The sequence below is a fragment of the Anarrhichthys ocellatus genome, unplaced genomic scaffold, assembly GCF_004355925.1.
Source record: "Anarrhichthys ocellatus isolate YVR2014 unplaced genomic scaffold, GSC_Weel_1.0 scaffold15, whole genome shotgun sequence".
NCBI classification, from domain to species: domain Eukaryota; kingdom Metazoa; phylum Chordata; class Actinopteri; order Perciformes; family Anarhichadidae; genus Anarrhichthys; species Anarrhichthys ocellatus.
In genome coordinates, this window is record NW_022280045.1 from 4,401,334 (window position 1) to 4,428,742 (window position 27,409).

The 27,409-nt window shown below is 42.6% G+C and overlaps 1 protein-coding gene across 1 annotated transcript in view; it reads left to right on the forward strand.

Annotated features, from left to right (window-relative positions):
- The window catches only part of gpc1b (glypican 1b), a 59,422-nt gene that overhangs the window by 199 nt on the left and 31,814 nt on the right, over positions 1-27,409 (forward strand). Inside the window, exon 2 of the mRNA XM_031854523.1 lies at positions 61-607. Within this exon, the coding sequence (XP_031710383.1) occupies positions 445-607 (163 nt within the window). The 5' untranslated portion in view covers positions 61-444. The remainder of the gene's footprint in view (positions 1-60; positions 608-27,409) is intronic.

A 27,409-nucleotide genomic window follows, 5' to 3' on the forward strand; every position in this document is an offset into this window, starting at 1 on the left:
ATGATTCCAGCTATAAACGCGTAACCTAATTATTTTCATATCTTGCTTCTCCCTGTCTAGGTGAACTAAAAAAAACAACTACAGTGGAGACAGGAGAACTGCACTCATCCTGGGCACAGCGTGAGGAGATTCAGCCGTTTGGGAAGAATAACAAAACTACTGTCCTGTCCACATCGGCCCTACAGAAGGAGAGGGGAGAGACGGGACCTCTGCGCTGTGAAGAGTCGCCCCTGTGCCGTGCGGCAGTGCGCGGAGAGCAGCCACAGACTCGGCAGACGCACTCAAAGCGCAGGCGGGACACAGGAAGGTGGAGGATATTTTACGCACAGCAGCACTTGGTAGCCCCGTTTGACACGCGGCCACTTACTGGGAGTCTCCTGCTCCGTTCAGGACTCAACACAGCCGCTTCGCCTCTCGGTCGGATTTGCACTTGACTAAGTCCACATGATGGATTCCTTCATCGTAGCGGCTTTGGCAGTGTGCTCTCTAACGGCACCAGCCTATGGGGACAAAGGGACCAGCAAAGCTCGGAGTTGTTCGGATATCAGGCAGTTTTATAGCGGGAAAGGATTCCCTCTGGATGGTGTCCCTCAGTCCGAAATATCAGGTAAGCTCATTCGAAATGCGTCTGCTGCGGTCATGGTGTGCGCACTATTTCTTTGGAGCAAATGGGATCTTTACCCCTGAGCCCAAACGCACTTTCAGGGTGATCTACCTGTCCAAATGTAGCACAACATTTTGTTTAAATCATGCCATAAAGTGTCGAGCACACTGCTAAGCCCCCATACAGCTGCTACAGTATAAACTCATTGCCACTGAGAAGCATAATCTCTCTGCAAGTCCCCCACGGAATGTTAGTCTATTTTGGGGCCAAAGTCGCACCTGCAGTAGCACCATTTTTTTGTGTGTGTGTGTGTGTGCGTGTGTGTGTAAGTGTTGGCGTGTAGGTCTAACCTATCTTGTAGAAATGTTTGTGTGCATTTGATTTCACAAACAGCACACAATGCAGTTTGCACACATGACTGCCTCAAACTGTTACTTCAAAATATGTTTTCTTTCCCAGGAACTTAAAAGGATGTATTTTTACGTATTGCTTTGTTGTGAGAGTGAGCAAACCCAGTTTCTATCTTTATACCTTTTTGAACCTGTAGTCACATGCATTTCCAGTCACATGGTAAAGGAAGGGAGCTCTAGCTCTCGGCTGTTTCTCGAGATGAAACACTGCTTTGAAAATACATTAAGACAGTACAGACATGTCACACAGACACTCTGGCTTTTTGATCCCTGATCAGAAATGTCCCTTTAAATTCCCCCACACTTGACATTTGTAGAAACACAGATGCAGGAGCCGCACCTCGCTTTCTGTCTTCTCGTTTTCCAGTCTCCCTTTCACTCAAATCTAAGCCGCTACCCTCCCTAATCTTTCCTCTTCTTTGAAACCTGTATGTTCTTTGTGTGCAGAATTCTTCCCTATAGAATGCCTGACAGTCACTTGACCATGTGCTGTAACCACACAAATATGATGTTTGCTCAATGTGTCATTCATGGTCTGATGTCAGGCGGTCACAAGCCCCTCCGCAGTTCAGATGATTACACGTGTGCCTCCTCTGGAATTCAGTGCAATGCTTTCACACACATGAACACGCACGCACACACACACACAGTTTACTGCAATTTCAGGTTCTAGTTACAGCATCGTACATGCATGGACAAGACATGAGACTGTGGCCGTGCATGCTTACACAACCACTTTCCTGTGCACAGACTCAAACGAAATAGAAATTAGATCTGAACTTGCATATGTTATTTAATTTATTGCCCCAAAACTGTCAAATGAATGAATGCGAAGAACTATTTCTCCAAAAGCAAAGAACAGAAAGTACAACCTTAATATTTAAAGTGATCTGCATATTTTACCAACATGAAATGAGCGTGGATGTGTACAGTGGTTCTCCCTGTAACACAGCCACAGTCCCTCCCAATCTGATAATAACATACCCTTTTCCTCGAAAAAGCCCCTCCAGACTGCGTCAGCCACCTTCTCTATTTTGTCCAATTCATTTTCCACAGAGTGCTACACTACTGTGGCAGTGGATAAACTCTTCTCCCCTGTGAAGACAGAGATGTTTGTCCATTAGCACCGGCTGAATGGCTCTGAGACATACAAGGGTGACTTTCTGCAGTATTCACCTAAAGGTCACTCACTTCTAAAGTAGAAACGGCTCTACTTTCTGAGAGCATATTGGCTCTCACACAGCACAGCAGGGCTGCAGAAAGAGCATTGTGTCTTGACCAGAAATAGCATGTATAACGCGCAGCTTACACATTCAGATTGTAGGTGTTTCTTCGTGACCATCTAGAGACGCCTTTAAGATGCATAAAGATGGAGCATTAAGCTCATGAGGAACATGATATCCGATGCAAGGACATTCAGTAGATCTTTCCCAGTGATTGCACTGATAGGAGAGGAGAGATTATAAGATTAGAGGGTGGGGCGGTAATGTGATGAAACTGTTAGCTCATGTTATGACGCCATACATCATAAGGCAGTGAGGGCCAAGTAGTAACTGGACACTTCTAATTTAATTGATTGGCCATACTGAATAAATCATTTGACAGAATTAACGCCAACCCCGGCGCCTTCGAAATCCCCCTTTCCTCCAAATGTCTGTAATCCATAACGCTTTATAGATAAAATCTGTCTTGTCATGACACCACCTATTCCTCTTGCTTCAATCAATGATGTGGAGCTTACTTAAGTCTGGGGTCAATGCATTCTCAATAAGAGAGAAAATAAGGGAGTGAGACAGACACTGAGTGCCAGGAAGTGATAGATGGAGAACCGAGGCTGAGAAAGAGAGACGCAGACGAGGATGGATGTGAGACAGAAAGCGAGATCGAGGAAAGGGGAGATTTGGCTTTGACACTCTTCCTCCCCTGTGTCCCCGTCTTCTTGGCTCCCAAGCATAAATGAACGCTCATCTGCTCCAGCCTGCCATATTGAACGTCTTAGTCAAGTATGAAAGCTTTCATTTATGCTTGATATTTGCAGAATGATGTTTCCCTGTGAGACACCAGGGCTTGATCAACTTAATGTGGAGGCTGGGCCTGACTCAAGGTCACATGCTGAGAGACGACTGCATCCCAGCTGTAGAAATGATGTCCAGTCGCAGCTCTTTCAAATCCATTTCAATGCTACTGCACAATAAATGAGACACAATGCCTCTGCACACGAAGTAGCGAATATACTCCTGCACAATATTAATAAAGCTTGTTTTTAGATGAACAAAACGTGTATAATCAAACATGGAATCATATGCAGATAAAGTCTAAACAAGGTCTGCAAGTAATATGGCCTTTAAAGTTATTAGTTATTAGTTTGTTTTTTGAAGATGCACTTTTTACTTGTACACCGCTGCTCTTTACATTTGAATGAGGTACTTTTATGAACGTGTGAGGTACACATCCCACATCACAGTCCCTGTTTGATTATGCTCAGTCAACAGTGAAAGAAGATTCCTAGATATTGCTTTCACATTGATACGCCTCATATAACAACTTGGATAGTCCCCTGTTGTTAAGCAATTCGCAGTAGAAAGCCAAGCACAAGCAAGCTATTGAGTTAAGGGTGAGCTGTTTGATAATGTGTTAAAGCTGTGTTTACTGGACCGTGGGAACAGCATCAGTTGAGCAGAAATGAAAAGTGATGGTTTCGCAAGTAATCAAAATGAATGTGATGATGCCAGTGTAACTCTGTCCAATGAAGTTATTTTTGGAAACAAGCTTTTTTTTTTTTTTGTCGATATCTATCCAAAATGGATATTTCCATTCTCTGGGGCTCACCTGTCTCCTCCCGGTCCCACCCCACCATTACGGCCGCGATGACTTATCAGGGGATGACACTCCTCATTCCTCTGTTTCTCTCTCTCATCGGCTCTTAAAGAGAGAGGCGCCAGGCGCTCTTTGAAAGCAGCTGGCAGCCAATAAGTGTGAGATGCTCTATGACATATACGCCTAAACAAAGGCACAAGCTGCACGAGACATCTGGAGGAAGGCTGGTAACATTCTGATATGGCATTGGCTTTCCCCGTGCTGTATTTGTGTTGTTGTTGAATGCCGGTTGCTACAGGCCGACTGTTCAGTGCTCTGAAGTGTCGTCTCTAACCAGTGTTGGCAGTGTGGCAAATGACACAGTGGGGTTGTTGCTCACCAGGCCTGCTAGGAACTGTTATTGACTAAAGGCTGTCTTGTGGCTGGAAATATGGGCTGATCACTATGGTAGCCAACAGAGAAAAAAGTATGGGAATCTTTTAAACACAGCAGCTTTTTTTTTTTACAAGTCATTAAATGTACAAAGTAGCGTTGTAGCTAAAACAGAGCATGGGTTTTCCCGCACTGGGTAGGAAATTCTCCCCGGGCCACTCTCTTACCTAATTGACTGTTGAAGATAATAGCTGCTAGTGTGCTTGCTGCCCCCTACACCACTTTCCAGCCAGAGGTTAAATATAGGAGTCCAATGCCAGAATAAAACTAAGCTGGCGAGCCGGGGAGAGGCTGCAAAACCAACAAGAAAACAGCAAAAATGTGGAGGAGATATTGTACTTCAATCTCATTGGTATAAAAGCACCCAACTCTCAGAATCTGCATGAGCTGCAACCTAGAGGACCCATCAACTAGAGTGTTTATAGTCCAAAATGTAGACCATGTACAATGTTGTATGTGTTTAAGCCCTTAATCTCTGTGGACATACTTATACAGTATCGCTGTGTCTTCCACCAGTTGCTGCTGGCTTAAGACCCTCCAGTCCCCCCTGTGAGGCTGCTTGACCTGCGGTGGCCCCTCATTCTTGTCCCCTCAGCAATGTACTCTCATGCCAGTTATGATTGTAAAATAATCTGTTCAGTGTTCTCAATTTATTTACTAACCTGTTCGTACCAACAATCACTGTTAACGGTGTCACCGAGCTAAATAGTTAGGTTCTTTGCCTGTGCAGTTCGATAATGAACCAACACTTCATAGCAGCAGGCATTGAGACTTAATTGGTGTCCCAGTTCAGTGAGGCATGTTGGGGAAAAAAACAGAAACCCAACTGGCCTTGAACCTGTCATGTTCCAATTACATGGTCAGTTTAAAAACCCAGAGGCACCAGGACACCCTGCCTGGGTCGTTTTCCTTTATGTAAAAGGAAGTCTCAGTAGTTCAGACACCAAAAGATTTTTTAAACACTTCCAACATGGCGTGAGCCTGAACTGAATGCTGTTACATCAACGTACTGGATTCACCAGAACAAGATAAAATATATACATGACCTTTACAGATTAGTCACTTAATTATCATCCGTTATGGACAAAGAAAATAGAATTTCTACTTTCACAAAACCTTTACAGTTGCAAAGAAGAGACATTTTAATTCATTTATTCTTTATTTGGATCCCTATTAGTTTCCACAGAGTGGTCGCTAGCCTTCCTGAGCTTCACACTATATTAAAACAATTTAAACCAAAAACAAACAAACAGTGTCATTAAAAAAAGAAAAGACAAAACAAGCCAAGGAGAAAATCTGAAAAATGATACATTAAAAAATGATGGCCTACAATGGAAACGAGAACACAAATACACAGCAATAAAATAATAATATTAGTAAAAACAAAAGAAAAAAAGATTCCAAATCAACAATAACCAAAATAATATCCATGTGAGATTTATACAATTTTAATTATGAAATAAAATCTACCTTTGGTCTGTCTGATGTTGGTGGGGAGTGTTTTCCAAGCAGGAGAAGATGTATAAAGAACAGTTGACGCCACCAGATGACCATTGCTCACTTGATACATATTATACCTACAAGTATGACAAAAAACTGTGTACACTAGTTTATTTACAAAAGAAGTTTGGTGTGCTATTCAAAACGACATAAATAACAGAAGTCTAGACTTTAATGTAGCCTCCAGAGTTATGCATCTCACACACATCAGCACGGCGGGAACAATGACGGACCAGTCTGGCTGCTCTGTTCTGTGCAATTTGAAGTTGTTGATTTTGTTGAAGATGTTTCTCAGCTGCACTTTACCAAATGACTCAGCAGTACTCCATAAGCGACAGACGTTATTCGATGACTTGTTGTCGTCCAACAACGTCTGTCACAACAATTTGTGTATTCATACCAGCTGCATGGATGATTGAATGCATATTCAGCAACACTCTAAAAGCATTAACAACATTTCTAAATTGCACACTGACAAAAGCACACTTATACACATAAAGCCAGCAATGTTACATATATATTTTTAAAAAGAGCCCAAGACAGATAAAGGGCCAGACCAACCATTACCATAAGAAGTGTGTGTGTGTGTGTGTGTGTGTGTGTGTGTGTTAAGCTTGTCGTCATTGTAGCCGTTCTGGACAGCAGCCTTATCTCCAGCCCATTGATATCTCCGCTGATGTGGTGTTCTTATTCTCCATATGGTGGACACACTAATTGATCGCACTGAATTCCATATTGCCACCTCGTGAATGGAACTCATTAGCCGCCTTGGAGATAAGAGCGTCAAGGCCTATTTGAAGGTTAACGTCAGCATGAAGCCCCACGCATCTGTTGGCCGTCCTCTACACACAGATTAAAGCAACAGCAACAGTTGTTTCTGTAACACAGTGTGCAGGCTCATAACCCTGCTGCACTTTACAGTGTGGGAATCCCTGCATCTGGGCTCCTGTCTGTGCCTGTTTGTGCGTACAGTATCTGTGTGTGTGTGTGTTTGTGAGCGTTCGTGTCTCTTTGTGTGTATGTGTTTTCCTACCAACGAGTTGTTAAAATGCTGAAGTCAGTAAGAAGCCTCTTGAAGCATTAAGCCATAATGGGCTGCAGGGAGCATGAAACAGACCACAGTGTGTTTGATGTTCACCATAGAGAGAGAGAGGGAGAGAGAGAGGGGGGGGGGGGAGAGAGGGCCCATGGTCTGCTGACTGTGACTTGGGCTGGCCTGGTCTGCCAGGTTTCGCTAGTCCCTGCTCCGCCCTGTGACGGGCTATATGTGGGGAAAAAGAACAACCCAAAGAACCGAGAAGAAGAGAACAGGTGGAGTTAAAAATGGTTTAAAGCTAAATAAAAAAGCTCGCTGTGTGCTTTCTGCGCTGCATTTCATTACGTCATCTTTTAAATATTTGGGGGGGGGGGCTGTTATAAACATGAAAATCTGGAGGGCAGTGTGTCCAAACATGTTTAGCTGCTCTGAAGTGTGTGAACAAGGACGGAGAAACCATTTCCCACGTACCCGTCAAAGCACAGAACATGAAGTAGTCGTCTTAATCGGCATCATTTTTGGGCGGACGATATAAGGTTCAATGTAACAGTCCTATTTCCTTCACACGGTCAAGAAAATAGTCAAATAATTACATTGACTCATTTTTGGACGGAAAGACGTAAGATCTGACAAACATGTCACTTTTTCCCCCACATTTCGTTTGACTTATTTAAAAAGAAAATAAATCTACTGCAATTTACCTTAAAGGGTAAGAAATCGAGGTCCAACAGAGATTGCTTTTTATGATATAATGCACTACCTTGACAAGTGTCAGCTGCCTCTTCTCTGACCAGCATGCACTTCAGCTGCTGCACCCCACCCCCTCTTCTTCTCTCTTGCTGCGCTCCTCGTGTCTTTTGTTCCGTGTCACTTGTCTAATGTGAGAGTAGGCGTTCACACATACAGCCTTCCCTTGGCGAGCACACGCACACACACACACACACACACACACACACACACACACACACACGCACAAACAAACACACACAAACAGAGAGAGAGACACACAGATGATGACTGCATAGGCCAGTCTTTTTATGTCACCACAGGGGTTTGCAGTGTCATTGCAACAGGAGTGTGTGTGTGTGTGTGTGTGTGTGTGTGTGCGTGTGTGTGTGTGTGGTGGTGGGGGCTTATGACTCCTCTTTTGTCTTCAGAGGAATTGGTTGTGTCAAAAGGAGAATTATTCCCTCATCACTGCAAGCGCCTTCACTGTCTCTCATTGTGTGAGTGTGTGTGTGGGCCGAATGTCACCATAAGCAAATGAGAGAGTATTCATTTGTGTGTGTGTGTGTGTGTGTGTGTGTGTGTGTCACAGATGTGTGTGGACTCTGCATGACTTCTAAAGACATGACAAGAATATTATTAAACCGCTTCCTCTCCATTTGCTGTCATTGTGTGCGAATTGCGTGCACGCGCATGATTGCTGGCGTTTGTTTTTGTTTTGCCCTTTCGTCAGTCATGTAAATGCATACGTGTGCCATGGCAGAATGGCTCACGTCCCCTCCAGCAGTGCTTTCTGTGGACTAGGTGGGTATTTGAAGTGACAGGAAACTGGCTCTAGCTCTCGGTGTGGTGTCGCTTCGGCTCCAGCTACCTCTCCTCTTGCCCTCCTGCTGCTTGACAGATGGTGCGGACCCAAAGCAGGACGCCCACTACCATATTAAGTGAGGGCACGCGGTATGGACTGCACAGGGCGACACGCCCTACACCAACACGCACATACGCACACGTCTGCAGCTGTGGACCCGAGCATTCGCTCCCGTGGCTATGGCACTATGGCAACACATTCAGCAGGCCCACGGGGGTTGGGTATAGATTTTTTTGATTCTGATACTGTCATTATATTAAAAGTTAATATTTGGGTGATAAGATGAACTGTTACAGCATCTCTAGCTATTATAAAAACATTTCCCAGAGCCTAAAGTGGTATCTTCTAAATGACTTGTTTGGTCCAACAGCCCGAAACCCAATTATGTTTGATTTACAATGATATAAAACAAAGAAACACAACTAATGTATGCTCAGAATTCTCTTATTCAAGAGAATCAGCAAATATTCTGCATATTTGCTTGACAAATGGATTTGGTGATGAATCGGTTGTTAAAGTAGTTCTGGATTAATGTTCCTTAAATAACTTAATTAAATAATGGGCAAATCTTTATTCTTATTCCCTCTATGTGCTAGGATCAGCTGATTGTGGGGCATTGTGATGTGGAAACACTGTATAAATATACAGTCATTTCCTCCATCGTTTGAAATAGTGGCTACATTTTCCTCACCACCGTCTTCTGTGAAGCCCGCATTTACAGCGTGTGCGCTTCCCCCAGTTCTGATCCAATTCTCTATTCCAAATATAATTGCCAAAAAAGATGGATAGTCTCTGATGGAGACAAAATTCAGGCTTCTATCCCTCAAATAATAAAAAAAAACGAATAGGAATTGAAGAGCTGGTAGACTGGGCCTGTATGTAAAAAGATTGGAGTAGATGATGAAATCGGTAAGGTTGCCTTCTAACTGTTGAATGCCTGAAATGTGTCCGGCACCTTGCTGCTCAGATGCCTGGCACACAAAATGCCGATTTAATAAAGATAGGACACACAGGCGCACTGGTACACATATCCCTCAACTACACACTTCCCTTTGATAAGCAATCATTTCTGTCCCGCTCTGTTCAACACTGGCCCTTTCTTCCACACACAGGTTTTTTGTTTTTTTTAATTAAAAAACACCATAGCTCACATCTGTGGAATGACACACTGCAGGAGTAGCAGTACAAAAGCTGGACTGCAAAGTCACCGAGCCTTCTGTTGCCGTGTGTGTTTCTGCATGAGGGTGTGAGGCAGACGTCCCAGGTGTTTCAAGACTCGTGAATATCTTCCTTGTCTCGTTTCCCCTCCTCTCCCCGAAGGCAGCAACATTACTCAGCAAAATACTCTTCCAAACTCGAAGCATGTGTCCACACTTGGGATGCAGAACAGTTGCCACTTTCTCCTCATCTCTTATCAAGTCTGCCGCTCTCTGACGGCTCTCTATTTGGGCTTTTTAAGCTGGTCATTTTGGAGGAATTTCGTTTTAAGCTGCTCCAGGCAAGTGACTGCACACAATGGTTATTTGGCTTTTTTTTTTCTAATCATTGAGATAAACTGTTTCACACTTGTTTTCATTATTGTAATTATTTTTTCTCTCCGTAAGTCGTTTGTGCCTGTGAGGCTTTATCTCTCATTGCATCTACTCCTGCAGAGGAAGTTGTGAATTCATTTATTTTTCATGTGATATTTACTGCATGCTCACAGATGTTCTCTAATAGAAAAAAAAAGCTAGTCTGGTACTTGTCTGTGATTTTTATGACTCCATATTTTTGTGATCTAATTTTACCACACATTTTATAGCCTTCAACATTAAAGCCATATGTTTCAAGAATCCAATTCTAAATTCTAAACCTTCATTAATTGGAGCTATAGACATGATGACAACCCCGGGACTCCTCGGTCTTCTGGGCTTTGGAAGAGACGTGTGAGAATACGATGAATCACTTCTAAAAATGTTGCCTTCACAAGCCAAAGATCCTGTTCGATTTCTTTAAACTCTTCCTGTCGGAATCCATTTTCTTACACCCACTTTAACAGTCCTCCAACTTCCTTTGCTCTGAGTTTGAATGTAATTACAGTGAAATCTGTGTGTTGTTTTGTTGGCAAAGTTTTCTTTAGTGCTCTGTGATCCTATACGGCATCTCTCCCTCTCCATCTGGTACATTTGCCGTTAAACTGCAGAGATCTTTGCTCCCCCTTAACATTAGTTCCTCTAGCAACCAGAATACCCAAAATGGGTTGTTGTAGCTGTGCACTGCAGCCTCTTTATATCTCCCTCTCCCAGTTTGTGGTGAAGCGGCTTTCCTCAGTTCTCTCTGAGTCCACTCCAACTCTCGTCTCCTGTCGGATTTTTCTGCTTTCCGAGCACATTTTTCTTTAATTAGATGGTGAGATCTGGTTTTTTACATGACATCATTTCTCGAGCGTTATTTGTGGCCGAGGAAAGCCCCATGTACATCATGGTGGTTTGCTTATTTGGCTTGACCACGCTGGACTATTTAGATCTGGAGGTGGAGTGACTGTCTGAAGCTGGAGAGGCGAGAATGACCAGAGGCTTACTAAGGCCCAACGAGAAAAAGGGGGCACATTAAAAAAAGCTCATAATTACAGGGGGATATATGTAATTACTGTCAATTGTCATCCTGTCAGCTGGTAGAGGATTAGCTTGTTATTACCCAAATCCATATTGCCCTAATGATTTTTTTCCACATTCCTCTCTCCACTCCCTTTAGCAGCCCCTTTCACTTATTCTAGTTCTAGTTCGTTTTTAATGTTTGTGCGGTTTCGAGGGAAAGTTTCTGGAGACCATCTATAGATATCACGTCTGTACGTCCTGTATGTAGCATCATGTCCTCCACTTACACCTGGCATCTGAACCAATTAACAGCAACGTGCTGGTGCTCATTGTTTATTAAGCTGTCTACCCGAATAGATGGAAGCAGAGTGGAAAGGGAAGAGTCGGAGAAGAAAATGTGTCAACTGATAAGATTTGGATTGAAACTCAACATTTCTTGATACATTGGCTCCACATTTATTGTAGTAATTGACAGAGTTTCACATATAGCCTTTGCTTGTGGAGTTTTCTTGTGTAAAAAACACGAGCTTAAAACTCACAAAGCAGTTTTCAATATGAGTTCACATTCTATTGTTCAAGAGCTCCGAAGTCTTTTTTTGCTACTGTACACATTTTACCTTTCCCCTCTCTCCTTCCTCCCAGGAGGAGATGGCACGCGGCGAGCTCATGAACTTGAAATGACAATGACATATTTTAGCCTGCATTTTCTTCCGCTCAGCCGTAACGGGGCATTTCAGTTGGGCCCGCTCATCATCGTTTCATTCGTCTCGTTATTTGCTTTCTCTCCATTGCTCCCTCGCTATTTTCATCTCGTTCTTCCTCCCCTGCAGAGTCTTCTCTCATCAATATTTTACATCTTCCAAATGAACTCTGTCAACTCAAGCTTAGCGCATGGCTGGCTGCCTTGTGTGTTTCCAAAGTGTATAATGTGTTTTTGTATATGTATGTGTGTGAGTGAGTGTGTGTGCACGTGCATTTGAATGTATGTACGTAAAGATGTTGTTCATCTGTGTGAGTGTAATGCACGACTCGGTTTCTGCGTGCCTATTTTGAAAAGAGCTCACATGAGACTCATTTTATATAGTGTTTATGATTTGTTTATTCAAGTGTTATTCCACCAGAGAAGGTGACTAAAAACATGCAATTTAGAGCAACGACCTGCTGTTTTGGGCAAGACTACATGTAGTACACGTTGTACGCACTGGATACATACAGTATACTGGGAGCTGCTGAGCAGGATGCCAATCACAGAGCTATGGTATGCTAATATGCAATTTAATTTCATTTATTAGTTTGTCGCTAAGTGCCTCCGTCAAGGTGGGTTTGACAATAGCTGGTGAGGAAAAATGAAAGCTTTTTTTTGGGAACGTTCTCCAAATGTTGACCGCAGAAACCCTCAGCTGACTGAACACAACGCAGAGTGCAGATCTGTAGTATGATGGTCACCATAAGACAGCGCATGTCTTCACACCTTATACACGTGCACAAGGTGATCCAGTAAGTGCAATGCATTTGAACTGGAATCCCTGACTCCACAGTGTTAGATTAGAAGGATTGTTTTGTGTGTTTGGATGTTACAGTATTCATCCAGTGTCTTTCATTTTAGTGATTGTAACATTGAGCTTCGTAGGAGATGGTCCAGTGTCTCTCTTTCTTCTCTATTTTGGGCCGGGGCTCTGGTTTAAACTAAAAGCATTCTCTTTAAATATTTCATTGCTTTTGCTACCTTTCCTGCTGAGATCAGATGAGAGACACAATTGTTGAGTGGGGCTTAAAAACCAGTAGCAACTTTGCCTGCTTCTGTTCCATACCGTCAACAACACATTATGTCTAAGCTCCCTTGTCATTATTTTTCGGTGCACAGTACTTAAACATCACACTTTGTGCGGCATGTTCAAAATCGATTTTCACCTCACCCAGGTATTTTTGTACCGTATGTCTTGTTTTTGCTTGCGTTATCGTATAAACTAGTAACGCACTTCTACACAATGTGACTAAATGGCTTCCTCGAGCTGTGCAGCAGCAGAAGTGGGGCCCCTGTTTCACCACTTGTCCTTGATCCCATACACCCTTCTTTCCCAGTAGCCTCGGCTCCAGCCCTGGGGGCCCGGGCATCACTCAGTCAAATTGAATCACAAATTCTACTGGGCAGAGGAGAGTGCGAGGCTCGGGATGAATGGCTCGGTCTGTCATGTGGTCTCTGCTGATGAATGGTCCAGGGTTAGGGGACAGGCTGGACTGAACCAAGGAAAGAGGATCTGGTGCGTCTCTTCACACGAGGATCTGTTCGTGCACGATATTCTCCCACAGCGAAAATATGTTTATTTTATTTTGAAACTTGAGATGACGATTTTAAAAAGTAATGATCTCTAAAAAAGCTTTCAGGTCTCTCATTCTGTAGCTTTTATATAATTGATGATTTTGTCCATGTAGTAGAGGTAAGACAAGTAAAGTACTGCATATTGTTCTTGTTGAAAGTTGGTAATGGGGAACAACAACCTACTGTCTTGGTTCTGGCAAATGTTCCCCTCTTTGCAACGTGGTGGTGATGCACAGAGAAGCATCAACGCTTTGATGTTTCATATTGGGGTGTTTTGTCGAGAGAGTTTTCGCTCACTGGGATGAACTCTCCCTGCAACAGCCCCTCTCTTCTTAAATCTGCCATCCCTTTTTTTCAGCCTCTCAGTGTTTGAGATATGAGTTTGAGAGCTGAGACTTTGTTCCTTTTTCTCCAGTCTCATCCCATCTTCTTCTTACCCCTCAAGCTCTCTCCTCCTCTCCCGAGCTTTCTTCACCTTCTTTCAGGCCTTCTGTGTCCCTTCACCTCTCTCTTGGCTTCGTTCCCGTGATGAAGCACAGCTGTCGCGCTCATCGCAAAGCCCCTCTTTTTTTTTTTTCACATTGTTGTATAAATTGGCTGGCTGTCTTTCTTAGGCACTGGCCCTGTTGATTTTGGGTGACGTCAGTAGCCGTTGTTTACACCTCAGACACAGAGCCAATTCCACTGTCTCCTCTGACGGCTTCGACTCGGGTCATTCAAACAACACATAAATGTGTGTGTGTGTGTGTGTGCGTGTTTATTCGAGTATGCACCATTGAGGCGTACTCATTAAATTAAAATCAATCACAAATTGCTTCTCCAAACATATCCCTCTCCTCAATTCCTTATAACTGACTTGATTATTATATCTCTATCTTTGGCAGCCGAATGAGCTCACAATCATATTAATGGCAGTGTCTGCTGGGTGGATGAGGAGGAGCGGGGTGCATGAGACTGGCACTTAGCTCGTCTGAATCGCTCTGTGAGGCAGAGACGTGCACCTGCAGGGCCGTGGCAGGTCTGTGGCAGTGAGGTGATGGGAGCTTTAATCGTATACACCATCGTCTGCTGAAGAGCTGAAGGGTGAGATGACCTCTGGAGCGGCACACTGTGGCAAACACACACACTTAAACTTGTTGGTGCTCTGTTTCCCATTCCATATACTTTGACTCCTCTCTAGCAGGATAAAGCCAATAACATAGGTTTCCAGAAAACATGGCAAGAAGATGAAAAGGAGTAGTTTGTTGTATGTTTTGCTGCTCTGTGAGACGGATATGTGGTGACATTATGTTGCAAATATGGGTTGCATGAAAAAATCTTTTTATGGTGCGGTATGCAGTATATGGTGTATATGTTTTTCAAGTATTCTGTAAGGGCTGAAATGAGAAGTCAAGGAATCAGTCAACAAAAAGAAAATGAACGAACATTTGCTGATCACAAACTAGCCGATTTGTTCAATTTATACATATTTAGTGCTGCAACTAATTGATACCCTAATATTTAATTATGTATTCATCTTTGATTCGTTTCTTGATTCATTTTTGAAATTAATAATTTTGTCTGTAAAATTCCTGAAGATCAAATACAATTTCCCCAAACCCAAGGTTAGCTCCTGTAATTGCTTGTTTTGTTGACCAACAGCCCAAAAACCTAAAGATATTAACATTTAACTTTTTTTGTCTGTCAAAATTGTTGCCAAATCATTTTCCAAATCAGCTATAGTTGTTCCAGCCCGATACTTTTTGGATCCTAGGACCCATCTTGTCATCTGCCCATGTCAGCAAAGGTCGAATTTGCTGATAAATATGGTTGAACATACTGTATGTGTACAAAGTTATTGCACGGTAGTGCAAATAGAATTGGCTGCATTTTGGACTATACGTCTGGCCAGTATAACACATTGATGAATATTACAGTCGTCACACTTTCTCTAAAGCACCATGGATGGGGAGTATAACTTAATAGATGCTAAATGTATCTCAGACAACCCTCCAAGGACATTGCTCCATTGTGATAGGAGAGCACTTCAGATGAGATGCGTTCACTGTCAAGCTGACATACCTTTGTTACATTGTTACATACATTGTTACCTTTTCTGAAAGCACTTTGCTCAGTTTGTGTCCCTCAAACAGGCATGGAGTTATTCTGTGTGGCAGGCCGGCCAGCTCTTTTGTAGATGACATGCAGCAGTTGTTGGAAAAGGCGGCTTTAACTGGTCCCATCTCCCACATCACCCATTTTGCAAATTGTAGCTAGGCCCCCTTCTCTCTTGGAAACACAGTGCCTAATGCACCATTACACTGCTATAAATACTCTTCTCCACAGACCATGCTCACGCTCCCATTGTGATGTGATTATTATTTTATTTCAACTTACCGGGATGGGTGTCATGAGTGAAAGGGGAGTCTTGCTGTTTCAAATGATTTTAGACCGGCAGTTATGATTGTGTCCCTCGTGTCTGATTATTACCAGTGTGCAAAACAAATGGATAATGTGCCACTTTACAGTTTGTTTAGCATGTACAGCATCCCTAAGCAGTAACAGTCTTTGCACCATTGTGTTTCACTAATTTCCCCCAGAGCAGAAGTTGTTTTTGATCAATGCTCTGCTGTATACGACAGTCTTCTTTATGCGTTTGTGTGGTTAGATTGTCAGAGAAAGTACTGTGTCATTTTTAATGCCGAGAGCAAAAAAAGGAGCCAAACACTGGTGTCAATGGTGATGGTGTAAACTCAAATGGAGATCCTTGTCTTTCTCTATCTCTCTTATCTCTCTTAACAAATGACTCGGGTTATTGGCTCCTTTTTCTAAAATAATGGAAGAGGAAGAGGTTATGGTTACAGACTCTCTCTTCACCTCGCTGCACTCGTATTTTGAGTGTAATTCATTTGCCAAAGAGACTAAATGCTGAGTAATTAAATTCGATAATAATAAAGACGTTACACTGGTCATAAGCCTAATTCCCTCTCTAATGTCTATTTTATATTGCTGTGAAATCATCTCCTTTAAACATCTGTATTTATTTAACTTTCTCGCAAAAAAAAATATTTTACAAGACTGCATTTGGACACATTATAACGTTACTGAATGGAGCTTCATAATGTAACTCTGTTAACAGCTGTAAACTCCATTTTTTTAGCCTAGCAGGACTGTGCTTCCCTCCGGCTGCTAACAGCTAATGCTAACAAGCTCTCCTCCTGTTAAATTTCTTTGTTGTTCAAAATGTAGCACCATCAGGGAAAATGGTGCACATGAGTGTTTAACCAGTGTAACACTAGTTTGCACATGTGCAGTGCATTAAATGAGCTGATGAATGATATGATACCGTGATGTCGGATCTTTGCACAGACTCTGGTATCAGTATCAGAAATTATGACTCCACACATACATTTTGGACATGGGAACGCTGGTTGATCAAATTGAAACCGTAGTTTAAAGGAATAATTACTCACATTTAAAAAATGTTTTGCAATTTATAATTTATTTATTTTATTTTTCATGTGGTACTTTCATTCTGCCTTCTTTGGCTTCTGCAGTCAGATTTTTTTAAAATATTTTCCTCCCAGTGAGATTAAATGAAAGTGAATGATGTTTTCCGGATGATGAAATCATTTTAATGCTTTTTTTTTGTTTGTTGGTCCAATACAAGTCCTCATACTGTTTGCTCTCTATCATTTCAGTGTCAGTAAATAGATCTGCGCAATTAGTGAGCGACATCAAGACTACATTTATTGCAAACCCAGCAGGGGGTCAGAAGTCTGGTGTTCAATACTGTTGATTCTAGTCAGGAAGTAGAGTACCCTCCTCAAGATCTCCTCTTTCTGGGTAGCTGAGTTGGCAAACAACAGATAAACGGAGCAAGAAAAAAAAAAGAAAGCCAAGGAAACTGCAGCTCTGCTCTAGCCATTGACTGTTTACTCACAGATTAGATCCCTATCTCCCCTAATTGAGTTCCCTTGGATTGGCACACTCATAGCCTGTCCACAAACACAACTCTGGTCTCCCAGCATCCCCTTTAATTCCTGGCATCCGAACCTGTGAGCTTTTCAGGATTTGTCCGGGTTGGGAAAGAGGAAATGGGCGAATGCAATTCGAGGCCGTGAGTTGTGCCTCTGTGTGTGCTTGTGGAGAGACGCTTCCGAGGCTCGTCTGTCTTCTTGTCAGAATTATATTGTCTCTGCTTTGTTTAGCAAACAGACTCTGTCGCAGTTTAGGATTTTTTATTGTACCTGTAGGCGTTTCTGCGGTCTGTATGTAGTAACTGTATGTGTGTGTGGAAACAACATGGAGCAGGTACCTGCTTTTACGAGCAGGTTTGTTAAACCAGCCTGTTACACTTGGTCGTGCTCTGCAGCAGTGTTTGGTGAAACAGACATCGGCCCCGGCAGTTAACTGCAGGGCGACTACCCCTGCAGTTATTATTGTAGTCCGTAAGGGGAACCTATCGTGCTGTCTGGAGACAGCCGCCTTAACAAGACTCCGTCAGCTTCATGTTCCTTTCTCTGAAGTAAAAGGGCCTTCTCTTTCTTTTCTTTCTTTCCTATGCTGAGATTTTCGGTATAGAGACCACTGGCTGTAAGTTCTTGCTGCCTCCACCTTTTTTTTCTTCTTTTTCCCCTGTATCTAGCCCAAAGCAGGCTTTGATGTTCAGCGTCTTTACTCTCTGAAATAAGGCTGTTCTGCTGCAAAAGGAACACCCCATCTCTATTTTGTTTAGTTTTTAAACACTGCAGGGGAAAATACGCTGGATTTTTCATTTTTTTTTTGTTCAGCCAGCTGTTAGGTAGCCATTGTTTCCCTCTGAGTTGAGATGAGGTTCCCTTTTTTTGCTTGTGGCTTGAATCTCAACCAAGGAGACAGGTAATTAGGAGAAAAAGTTGTTTCCAAGCTCACTTTATTATATTTTCACCTCTAGTGACAGGGGGGTAATAGAAATACATTTATACATTAAGGTTAATATTAGGAGTTAAAAGTTAATGTGGGCATGTACCGTTCCCTTTAGTTGCATTTAAAGCACAAAAGACGGATATTTTACTGTCAAAGCTTGTTTCCACCCCCGAATCTGTCACAGCAAGTATGAACTCAAGCTTCTGTATCTGCTATCATCACACAGTAGCATCCCAGGCTTGCTTTGATTACTGTAACTATTTGTCCATAATCAACATTTTACCATATATGGTCTTCATTCATAAATCAAAACAAAATCTAACATTTAAACAGATTATAGTTCAGAAGTTGTGAAAACAGGTTACTATTTTTGGGTCTTTTTCTTCCTTAGTTTCAGAGAATGGAGCCATTCCTCTCTAGTCAGGACATGTAGCTCAGAAGCTTACTGTACACAAAGCCTCAGACACATGCATAAACACACACACACCTGTTGTATATCTGCTCAAAGGTGTGCGTGTCACGGATGAAAGGGGACTTCTATCTATTCGTGCAAATATCTGCTAGTTTTTTATGTTGGCTTTTTTTTTCACTTGTAATTTTATGGGTCGAATCCCCATAAAGATCAAATGGGACATGATCTGACACGGCTCAGTGGCAGCTGACAGATTTGAAGGTAATTAAAAGTGCTCTTTTGCCCGATGACTGATGCCAGGGCTGAGGGATCTGGGTGGTGTGACGGCCGTTGTGGGGGGGCACGGGCTGGCCCGGCCTACACAATGGGCTTTGTAGGTGGCGGCGATGTAGGGAAAGGCTACATGATGTCAGGCAAGTGCTGGTTCGAGTCCCATGTATTCAGGTCCTCCGCAGAGCATTTAACACCTTCGCACAGCTGGATGAGGAGGAGTGGGAAGAGCAGCTGGTGGAAATCTATCCTGCAGGAGGAGCTGCAGAACAATCGACTGCATTCCTTGTGAATAATATGGTGGAGGCTCATTTGGAGAGTAAGATGCATTTTAGTTCAAAGAGGGTCAGAGGTATTCATATACTTTGCAGCTGCATTCAAGTTTTAAGTCGTGACACTGGACTTTAGCTCGTACACAATGCAGCTGCCAGAGTTTGAACCAAAACAAGTAAAAGAGAGCACATTACTCCAGTTTTAGCATCTTTGCAAATTCTCTTAGTGCAGATTTAAAAGAGTTAAAAAACACTCTGAATATTTAAGCATCTCCATACTTAATATTCTTACTTCTATTCAACAGCATCAAATGATGTTTTTCTGAGAGTTATATGCTGAATAAAGCTACCACCAGAAGTCAGTTAGACTGGAAACTATAGGGGGAACAGAAATGCTGGCTCAGACTATAATGGGCTCTTTCCTCGCTAGCCACAGTAACTTCCTGGAGGCTTGTCATCCCTGTGAGGCAACTGTGACAGCTCTTTTATTTTTACTCTTTGTTTTTTGTGCAGAGCAAATAAATATAATATAAATAGATATAACGTGTTAAACAGTGAGCAATAGAGTGGGTAGTTGCCTTCGGGCAGACACAGGCCAGCTGTTTCTCCCTGTGTCCTGTCTTTGCAAGACGCTAAGCTAATTGGCAGCTGTCAGCAGCGTTATATTTTCCGTAAAGACATGAGAGCGATATCAATGTTCTCATCTAAGTCTCAGCGAGAAAGCGAATAAGCATATTTCCCAAAAATGTTGTACTATTCCTTTAAATGAGAAACAGAAAAATATGTTGTTTTGAAGAAACAATCTGTTGAAGTATGGACCAAATCGTCTGTATATTAAAATGTAATTATTGTGGTTATGGCGACGGTAACAAAGAAGAAAATGATGCCAGCCTTGTGTCATGGAATATGTATGTGTAGAATGAACAGATTTAGAATCCAACCGATAAGTGTCCACGACCGATTAAGTGAATAAAAGTCTCACATTACAAAGCAGAAGCCAGCTCATTAGCTCCCGTCTGCTCGTAGCATTAGCCTGGTGGTTGTGCAGTGGTGCTGCTGACTCCAAGTCGTCCTGTGCCTGTTCTTGACTGGCGTCTGGACAGCAGATAAGACCCAGCGTCTCAGAGGAGTAGTATAGATAACCACAGAGAGCTCTTCAGTCCTCTCTGTGTCATTGTCTGTCCCTCTCTCTCTCTCTCTCTCTCTCTCTCTTTCTCCCTGCGCCCACACTCTGTGTGTAAATTCTCAAATTTCTTTTTCGACTCTCAGCTTCTCCTCCCTCCCTGTTTGGAGGGATAACCATCTACCCTTTCAGCAAAAGCCAGTGCCCTATCTGTCTCCCTGTGGCCTCCCTCTCAGCTCTCTTTCTCCCTCCTTCTCTTTTGCCTTCATCTCGCTCTGGGAGGATAACCATCTAGCCTTTCAGCACAGGCCAGCTCTTTCTAATGACTGTTTCCAGCGAGGGAGGACAGTGGAGAAGCTTTGTCCAACTCACTCTGGTGCATTTCAGCAGCTCGGGGGGGGGGAGGGGAAGTCTTTTCCCTTTTTTTAAATATTTGGACAGCACCTCAGAGAAGGACATTTTAATTTAATGTGTTGGCAAGATGAGATGATACGATTCCTGCCTCTTTAAATTTGACCCATGCTTGTTGAAGTTATATGTCAGCTCACCTAACACTAGTGCTTACATGGCTGACTATGTTTGCTAATTTGATAGTTATGTGGCGGCTTTTTAAAGGGCAGCGGGTTGAGTTCAACAATCATCCGCTACAATTAAAAATGATTTAAACTTTGACTTCAAGCTAAAATTAAAATGTCAAGGGTCCTATCAAAATGGATAATAAGCAACACAACTGCTAGTGGCGCCGTTATTTCCTTTTTTCTTTTTTGTTGTTGTGCTGAATCACTGTGTTTCTCATCAGAACAAACATCTAGTCTGTAGACTGAACACACTTTCTCAGATGTAACACTGCAGGTGGAAAAGTTTTGATGACTGATAACAAGAAGGAGTCAAATTTGGAAAGAAGAGAAAGTTGGAAATCTTGACAAAAAAGAAACTCCCCCCAAAAAAGGGTTGTTTGAAAAAAATGTGATGTTCGTAAAAAACTGATGAAAAACGTACAAAACGTGGGCATAAAAGAAACTGAGAGGAGCAAGACGGAGTTTCCAGCTCCATGTTTAAAGCATCGCTAGGCAGAGAACCAAGAAACTTTGGCAAGCGACGGGAAAACATCTGAAACCTTCATGTCAACAGGCACATGCGCTCTGAGAGGAAAACATTAATAGAGTGAATGACGGCGCGAGTGAGTGGAGGAATGTGAGAACGACAGAGACAGAGAGGATAATATGAGTAAAGGCAAGGAGCAAAGAACTGCCGCACTTCCAAGTTCAGCAGGGCAGACTTGACAAGCGTTGAGGTTTTCTTTTTCTAAGAAGAACCTACAGAATGAAAAGCCCTCTTTCAGGCCTGGACTGAAAGGCATATTAGACAGAGGCATAGCGAGTGAAAGACACAAACATTCCTCTACACATCTTGAGCAGCTACCTGTCAGAGCGCTGTAATAAAGCTGCTCCCACATGGGCAATATGCCAAGATTTTAAATTCTAAAGGCCTAAAGGGCGGCCTGTGAAAGTCTTGATACCAGAGTGGCAGTGAGTCTTTTGTTAAGGGAAATCATTTTGATATTATAGCCAAATAACGGTAATATATCTGTAACGTGTACACATCTCTGATTTTCAGGTTCCAACAATATTTCCCAGACTATATGTAAATCATAAATCATACAGTCTGGAGTGTAGTGTGTATCTTTTACTCTGCCTCCGACTGTTACAGTCCAGTCTGACTTTTTCGCATCAGAGTTGTACATCAGTTCCCAGCTCTTCTGGATGTAATTTCCCTTGCAGCTATGGTGAGGAGTAATTTGCTGTGGTTCTAGCTGATCTAACTGTGAAGAATGCTTGGGACTGTGCTGCACGAAAATATAAATCCTCAAACTGCACATAATCTTTCCACTGTCCCTGACAGCGGAGAGAGAACTAATGATTTTTTTTCACATCATCAAGCTTGTTCCAGAGCCTGAGGGGTCATTGTGTGACCAGTCAGCCTTGCACTGTCACGCTAACAAGTGCTAATGACAAATTCACCAAATGTTTTGAGATGATCAGCAGTCCTTGCTTATTGCATGCACACTCCCAAAAAACACAATAATTGATTACAAGAATTAAAACAACCATATATCTAATTTGAAGTGCGCCTAATTTAACTGCTAACATGTAGGACTGGACGGACCACCGCCAATTTTAATAGATTTTAAGTTGGGTTAAAAGTCACCATCTAGGTTGCAAGTATGTAGTTATCTGTCTCGGTCTTTGCTGTCTCTGTTATGCAGGCATATAGCCAATGTACCTGCAAGCTAGAACTCTAGGTTGAGGTTAGCAGACAGGGTTATGGAGTAATGATGACACACTGTTTGTCTTTGTAATGTTCGGTAACCTTGAGTTAAAGAGTAGCCGAAAGCATTTCGTACTTTGTAGCATGATGCCGATATTTATTCCATCAACAAGTCTTTTTTTCACATTTAAATACCAACAAATAAATAATGCTTTGCTTTGTATCTCTAGTTTAAAAATACAAACCTTTACTTCACCATTTTTGGTGCACCACTAACATCCTGAAGGTGACTCAGCTTTCCCAGCAAGCCCCTTTGTTTTTTCCCAAACAAGCGCAAGGCACAGCTGGGGGGTTGTGGTTCTTCAGTCATTATTTGTAAACAGTCAAGGCCCATGCTGTTTTGTATCAAGCAGGGGAAGTGTGTGACATCGGCGATGGTGGCCTACATTGAACAATGATTTGGTGGCCTGGTTTTCTGAAATGAGCTACTGCGGCGAATGGCGCTCTGTGATGTTTCTTGGCGATTCACTGAGGTTTTCAAAGAGAACAGGCTGGTTGGAGGCAAGGAGGAAAACAGAATCCACAGACTTAATAGTTCCGACATTCTCTCAGCCTCTTTATCTTTGTCTTGACAGCCCTGTTTCTTTCCACTGGTTTGCGTATGTCCTGACTATCTTCTCCATCTGCCTACCTGACTGCCCATCCTGAAACTGTCTTCCACCCTGTTGTCTTGCTGCCCATTTGCCGTGTGGCTTTCATGTTTCTGTTTGTTTGCCTTTCAGTGTCTCGGCCTGGCTGTCAGTTAGCCATGTCTATCTGTCTGTTGTCAAGACATTTCACTGACTCACAGTGACTAAGTGAGGCCTGAAGGGGCTAGCTTGTTCTGACCTGACTTCAAAACAGACAGCTTGGCACGCACACCATGCACAAACAACGTCGCAAAAAACAGGGCTTTCCTTGTACTGCGTTAGTTCCCATGTCAGCCCCTGTTTCAGATCTGGCTTCTAATATGACTCACTGGTTATGGGACTTACGAGAACGATCATTGAAGCCCACAGCCATAATGCGTCTGATTGTCAGTTAAACAGGAACACACACAGTGGAATACAAAGCTCTCTGTTTTTGCCTCACTGATTGAAGTGCTGCTGTTGGTGCTTTGCTGATTGATCAGACCTCAGCTAGATTTGTAATTTCAATGCTTAAAGTCAGGGAGCGTACATGCAGTCGATGCGGCCCGACTACATAACCAGTAGCTTGTGCAATTTAACGCCATCAAACCAATAATGCCACGAAATGACAGATGATGATACTACTTATCTTCATTTTAAATGTAGACAAATGACAAAATCATACAGATAAGAGAAAACCCTCCAAGGTAATGAGTGATGTCTAGCCCCAGCCATTAATAAAACATGCCAGCGTTTGAGGATCTGGGCAAGTGTGGATCTGCTCTTTGGAGGCCCAGATTCCCTGGCCAAATTCCCAGAGGCGAAGGAAGGAAAGGGGGGCATGAACTATGGGATGGACTGAGAGACTTGTCTGTGCTTTGATCTTATGACTGAGGCAGAGAGTGTCAGTCATAGTCACATAAGCACCAAACTATGATCAGATCATCCAACACTTAATACGTATCTGACTCATTATTGAGGATTAAAGAAGATCGGATTGAGGATTCGACAACCTCTCTATCTGGCTTTGAAAACGATCCGATGGGAGTGGCATGGGTGTGTGCTTGTGGGTGGAGAGCTGCTGATTGACGGCCTTTTATGAGGCCCTTTGTACTGTGACAGCAGAGAGAAGTAATCCACATTAAATAGTAGAATTACGTTCAAGCCTTCCATCAAATGTGTCATTTGTCTTCTATTAAAAATGGATTTCTGTCTATTTCTATCCAAAGATTGAGAGAGTGAGAGAACAGACAGTTCTTTCTGTGGAGTGGAAGCTAGGAGCATCAATCTTAGCCGACAGCTTGTAAATGTAGGAGGTCTAAGTGGTTTAATTATTATTATTATTTTTATTATTATTTAATTGTCCATACAACCCTCTATAAAGAAATAATTGCGCACCACCAGTAAATCTATTACTCTGTTTTTCGTAAATGCAAACTATGAGATTTGCAGGTTAAGAATGTGATTTTGCGCAGTGCATAAAATGCACCTTAATGTTTATTGTGCATTGTGCAATTTCGGGAATTCATCGTGTGAGAACAAGTGTGAGAACAAGGAGATGAGCTTGAGAGAGTCAAAGGTCTTGGCAGGTAACAGCTGTGCCTGCAACTCTGTTGCAATACTGCGGGAATGTTTTATTCATTAGTTTATCAACTGGCAGAAAGGTATTAGATTGAAATGTTATAACCAGTTGTTAAATCATCTGGCAGAATGTTGTATATTTGATGTTTAAGGCTTAAAAGAGACTCGCGTGCTCATGTTTCAGTATAATATTGAACACTTTTGTGGCTGCTTCTCAGGCAAAGTTAGCAATCTTAAGACATGACTTTAGGGATTGGTAGGTAGTAATGGGGATTTGTCATAATTTAATGGAGCTAATAATGTGAATTGTTTCGCTATTTGCATACCCAACATACACAGAGTGACATTTATGTGGTGTCCATTAGGGTGGGGGGGGGAATCGATTCATTTAAGAATCAAGATCTCATCTTCTGAATTGAGAACCAGTCATCCTGTACACCAAGTCGAAGCCGTGTCAAGCATTATTGTGGGATTTTTTTAACAAATTGCACAAAAATATATATTTTTTAATTGGTTTCTGTGAAATATAAAGGCACCAAACCATGGTTTATGTTGTGTTTATGTACCTATGTTATTACAGCCAGTTTTGTATAACTTCAGCTTGTTATTCCTCAAGTCAGTGAGAATATAGAAATACTTAAAACCTGTTTATTTGTGCAAGTTTAGCAGGAATAAAAGTTACCTTTTGCTTCTTTGTGTTCACATTATATCAGTTGATATCACTTTTTTCTGCTGTTTGGTGCTGAGCAGGTAGAGCCCAGCGGGGTTTAAGCTTTTTCATGCCTGTAGAGTTTTAAGACAGCAATAAGAGTGAACCAAAATTGTGAAATATGCTATAACACTCACCAGGTAAATATGGATTATAGACGGTTGAATTCATAGTGAAAATTAGTTGAAGGTCACTAAATCATTTTGTTCTAAACCCTTTTCCCTTCTTTACCCTTACCCTTGTTCTCTCTTTATCTTTCTTAGTGTATCTTTGGTTCCTCTGTGAATGCGTTTCATCCTCTCTGCTTTTTCCTTCACACCGCCCCGGCTCTTTTATCTGCTCACCTTCCCATTTTGCTCCTACGTATACGTCTCTCTCAGCTGCATCACCCACCAGCCTCCGTGTCCGTGTCTCTGACTCAGTCCTGGCTGAATGTGTTCGGAGCTCTTGTTGCTTTGACAGGCTCTGACAACAGCAGGTCAGCTCAGCAGCACAAGGCGGAGTGGAACTGGCTCCTTTGTTTGGCCTTTCACCGTCAGGAGACAGCCCTGCCTCAAAGGGAAGCCCGCACACTTGTAGGAGTCAAGCCATGAGCTCTCGCTCACACACGCACGCCCAAATACCTGCAAACAAGCACAGGCGCTGTGATGTACCGGCTCTCCTTTTCTTTGGCTGTCTCACCCCTTTCACGCACACAATTGGGGCAATTTTACATGTCAACATCAGGCCTTTTCCCCACCGCCAGCAATGGTCAGCAATCAAACTGGAGAGATATACATAAAAAAAACTAAAAACAATTCCTAAATTAGGCAAACTCTGACAACAGACAATTATCTTCTTTTATGTCGTCATTATTTTAGCAATTCGGCCTGCTGCGGTGTTGCAACCAAATCTATTCCCGACAGTTTTTCCTCCATGAGAAAACTGTCAATGTCAAAAAAGTCTGACTGTCTCATGGATGTTTGAAGTCAGCAATGTTACAGGTTTATTATGTGAAAAGGGCTTCTGTCATTCCCTCCTCATCCTCCCTCATCCCCAAGAGCTTTTGTAGACTTTGTCGCGTGCAGTTACACGGGAGGCAGGAGCGCCCAGTCCACGTCATGTGACAGGATGTTCTGCCTCATGTGTGTGAACTGTTGACGCTTCCTGTCAAAGACCTTCGCTGGATCGTCAGTGGAAAACTCACACACACACAAACACACACACACACACACACTCCAAACCAACACTCCACATTCTTCCACACACAGAAATGAGGTCAGCTCTCTGCTCCTTTTCTTTTGAGATGGCCTACAGTACAGTATGTCTAAGATATGGTTCAGATACACATCAGCAGGATAACTTTCTTCAGAGTAACTGTTTCACTGACTTTTTCCACTCCGTCTCCCCTTTTTTTTTTTTTGAGATTCGGCAAGTCAGTAAAAACACAGACGACCTCAAGTTAAGACATGCCTGTGACAGGCAGGGTGGGTTATTGGGTGTAACTACAGTGTGTGTCTGTACAGTATTTTGTTGGATGTGTTATTCTTGTTAAGTCTGAGTAAATTACATTCTGCTGCATTCCAGGTCAGTCTGAATTAATCTCAGTCAACAGACAAGTGAACAAAAAAAATAAATGGTGGGAATGGAATGAAAAGAGTGGAGATGACACTGAAAAAGGCCAGGACATGAACGGGCAAGTTGGCAGGCATGGTTGGGAAGCTACAAAACCACCATCAGCCTCCTTGACAGCACTGTGACCATACCTGCTAATTGAATGGGACAGCCCACTGCCAACAGTCAAGGCAGCTGGCTCTCACACTCAGTGTTTATTCTGAGCCGGAAGGAGAAGGAGGTGGGACGAAGAGTAAATGCAGTTGTGTGCATTCGTGTGTGTGTGTGTGTGTGTGTGTGTGTGTGTCCATGTCACTCTGTGTCTGTCTTCCCAGAGTGG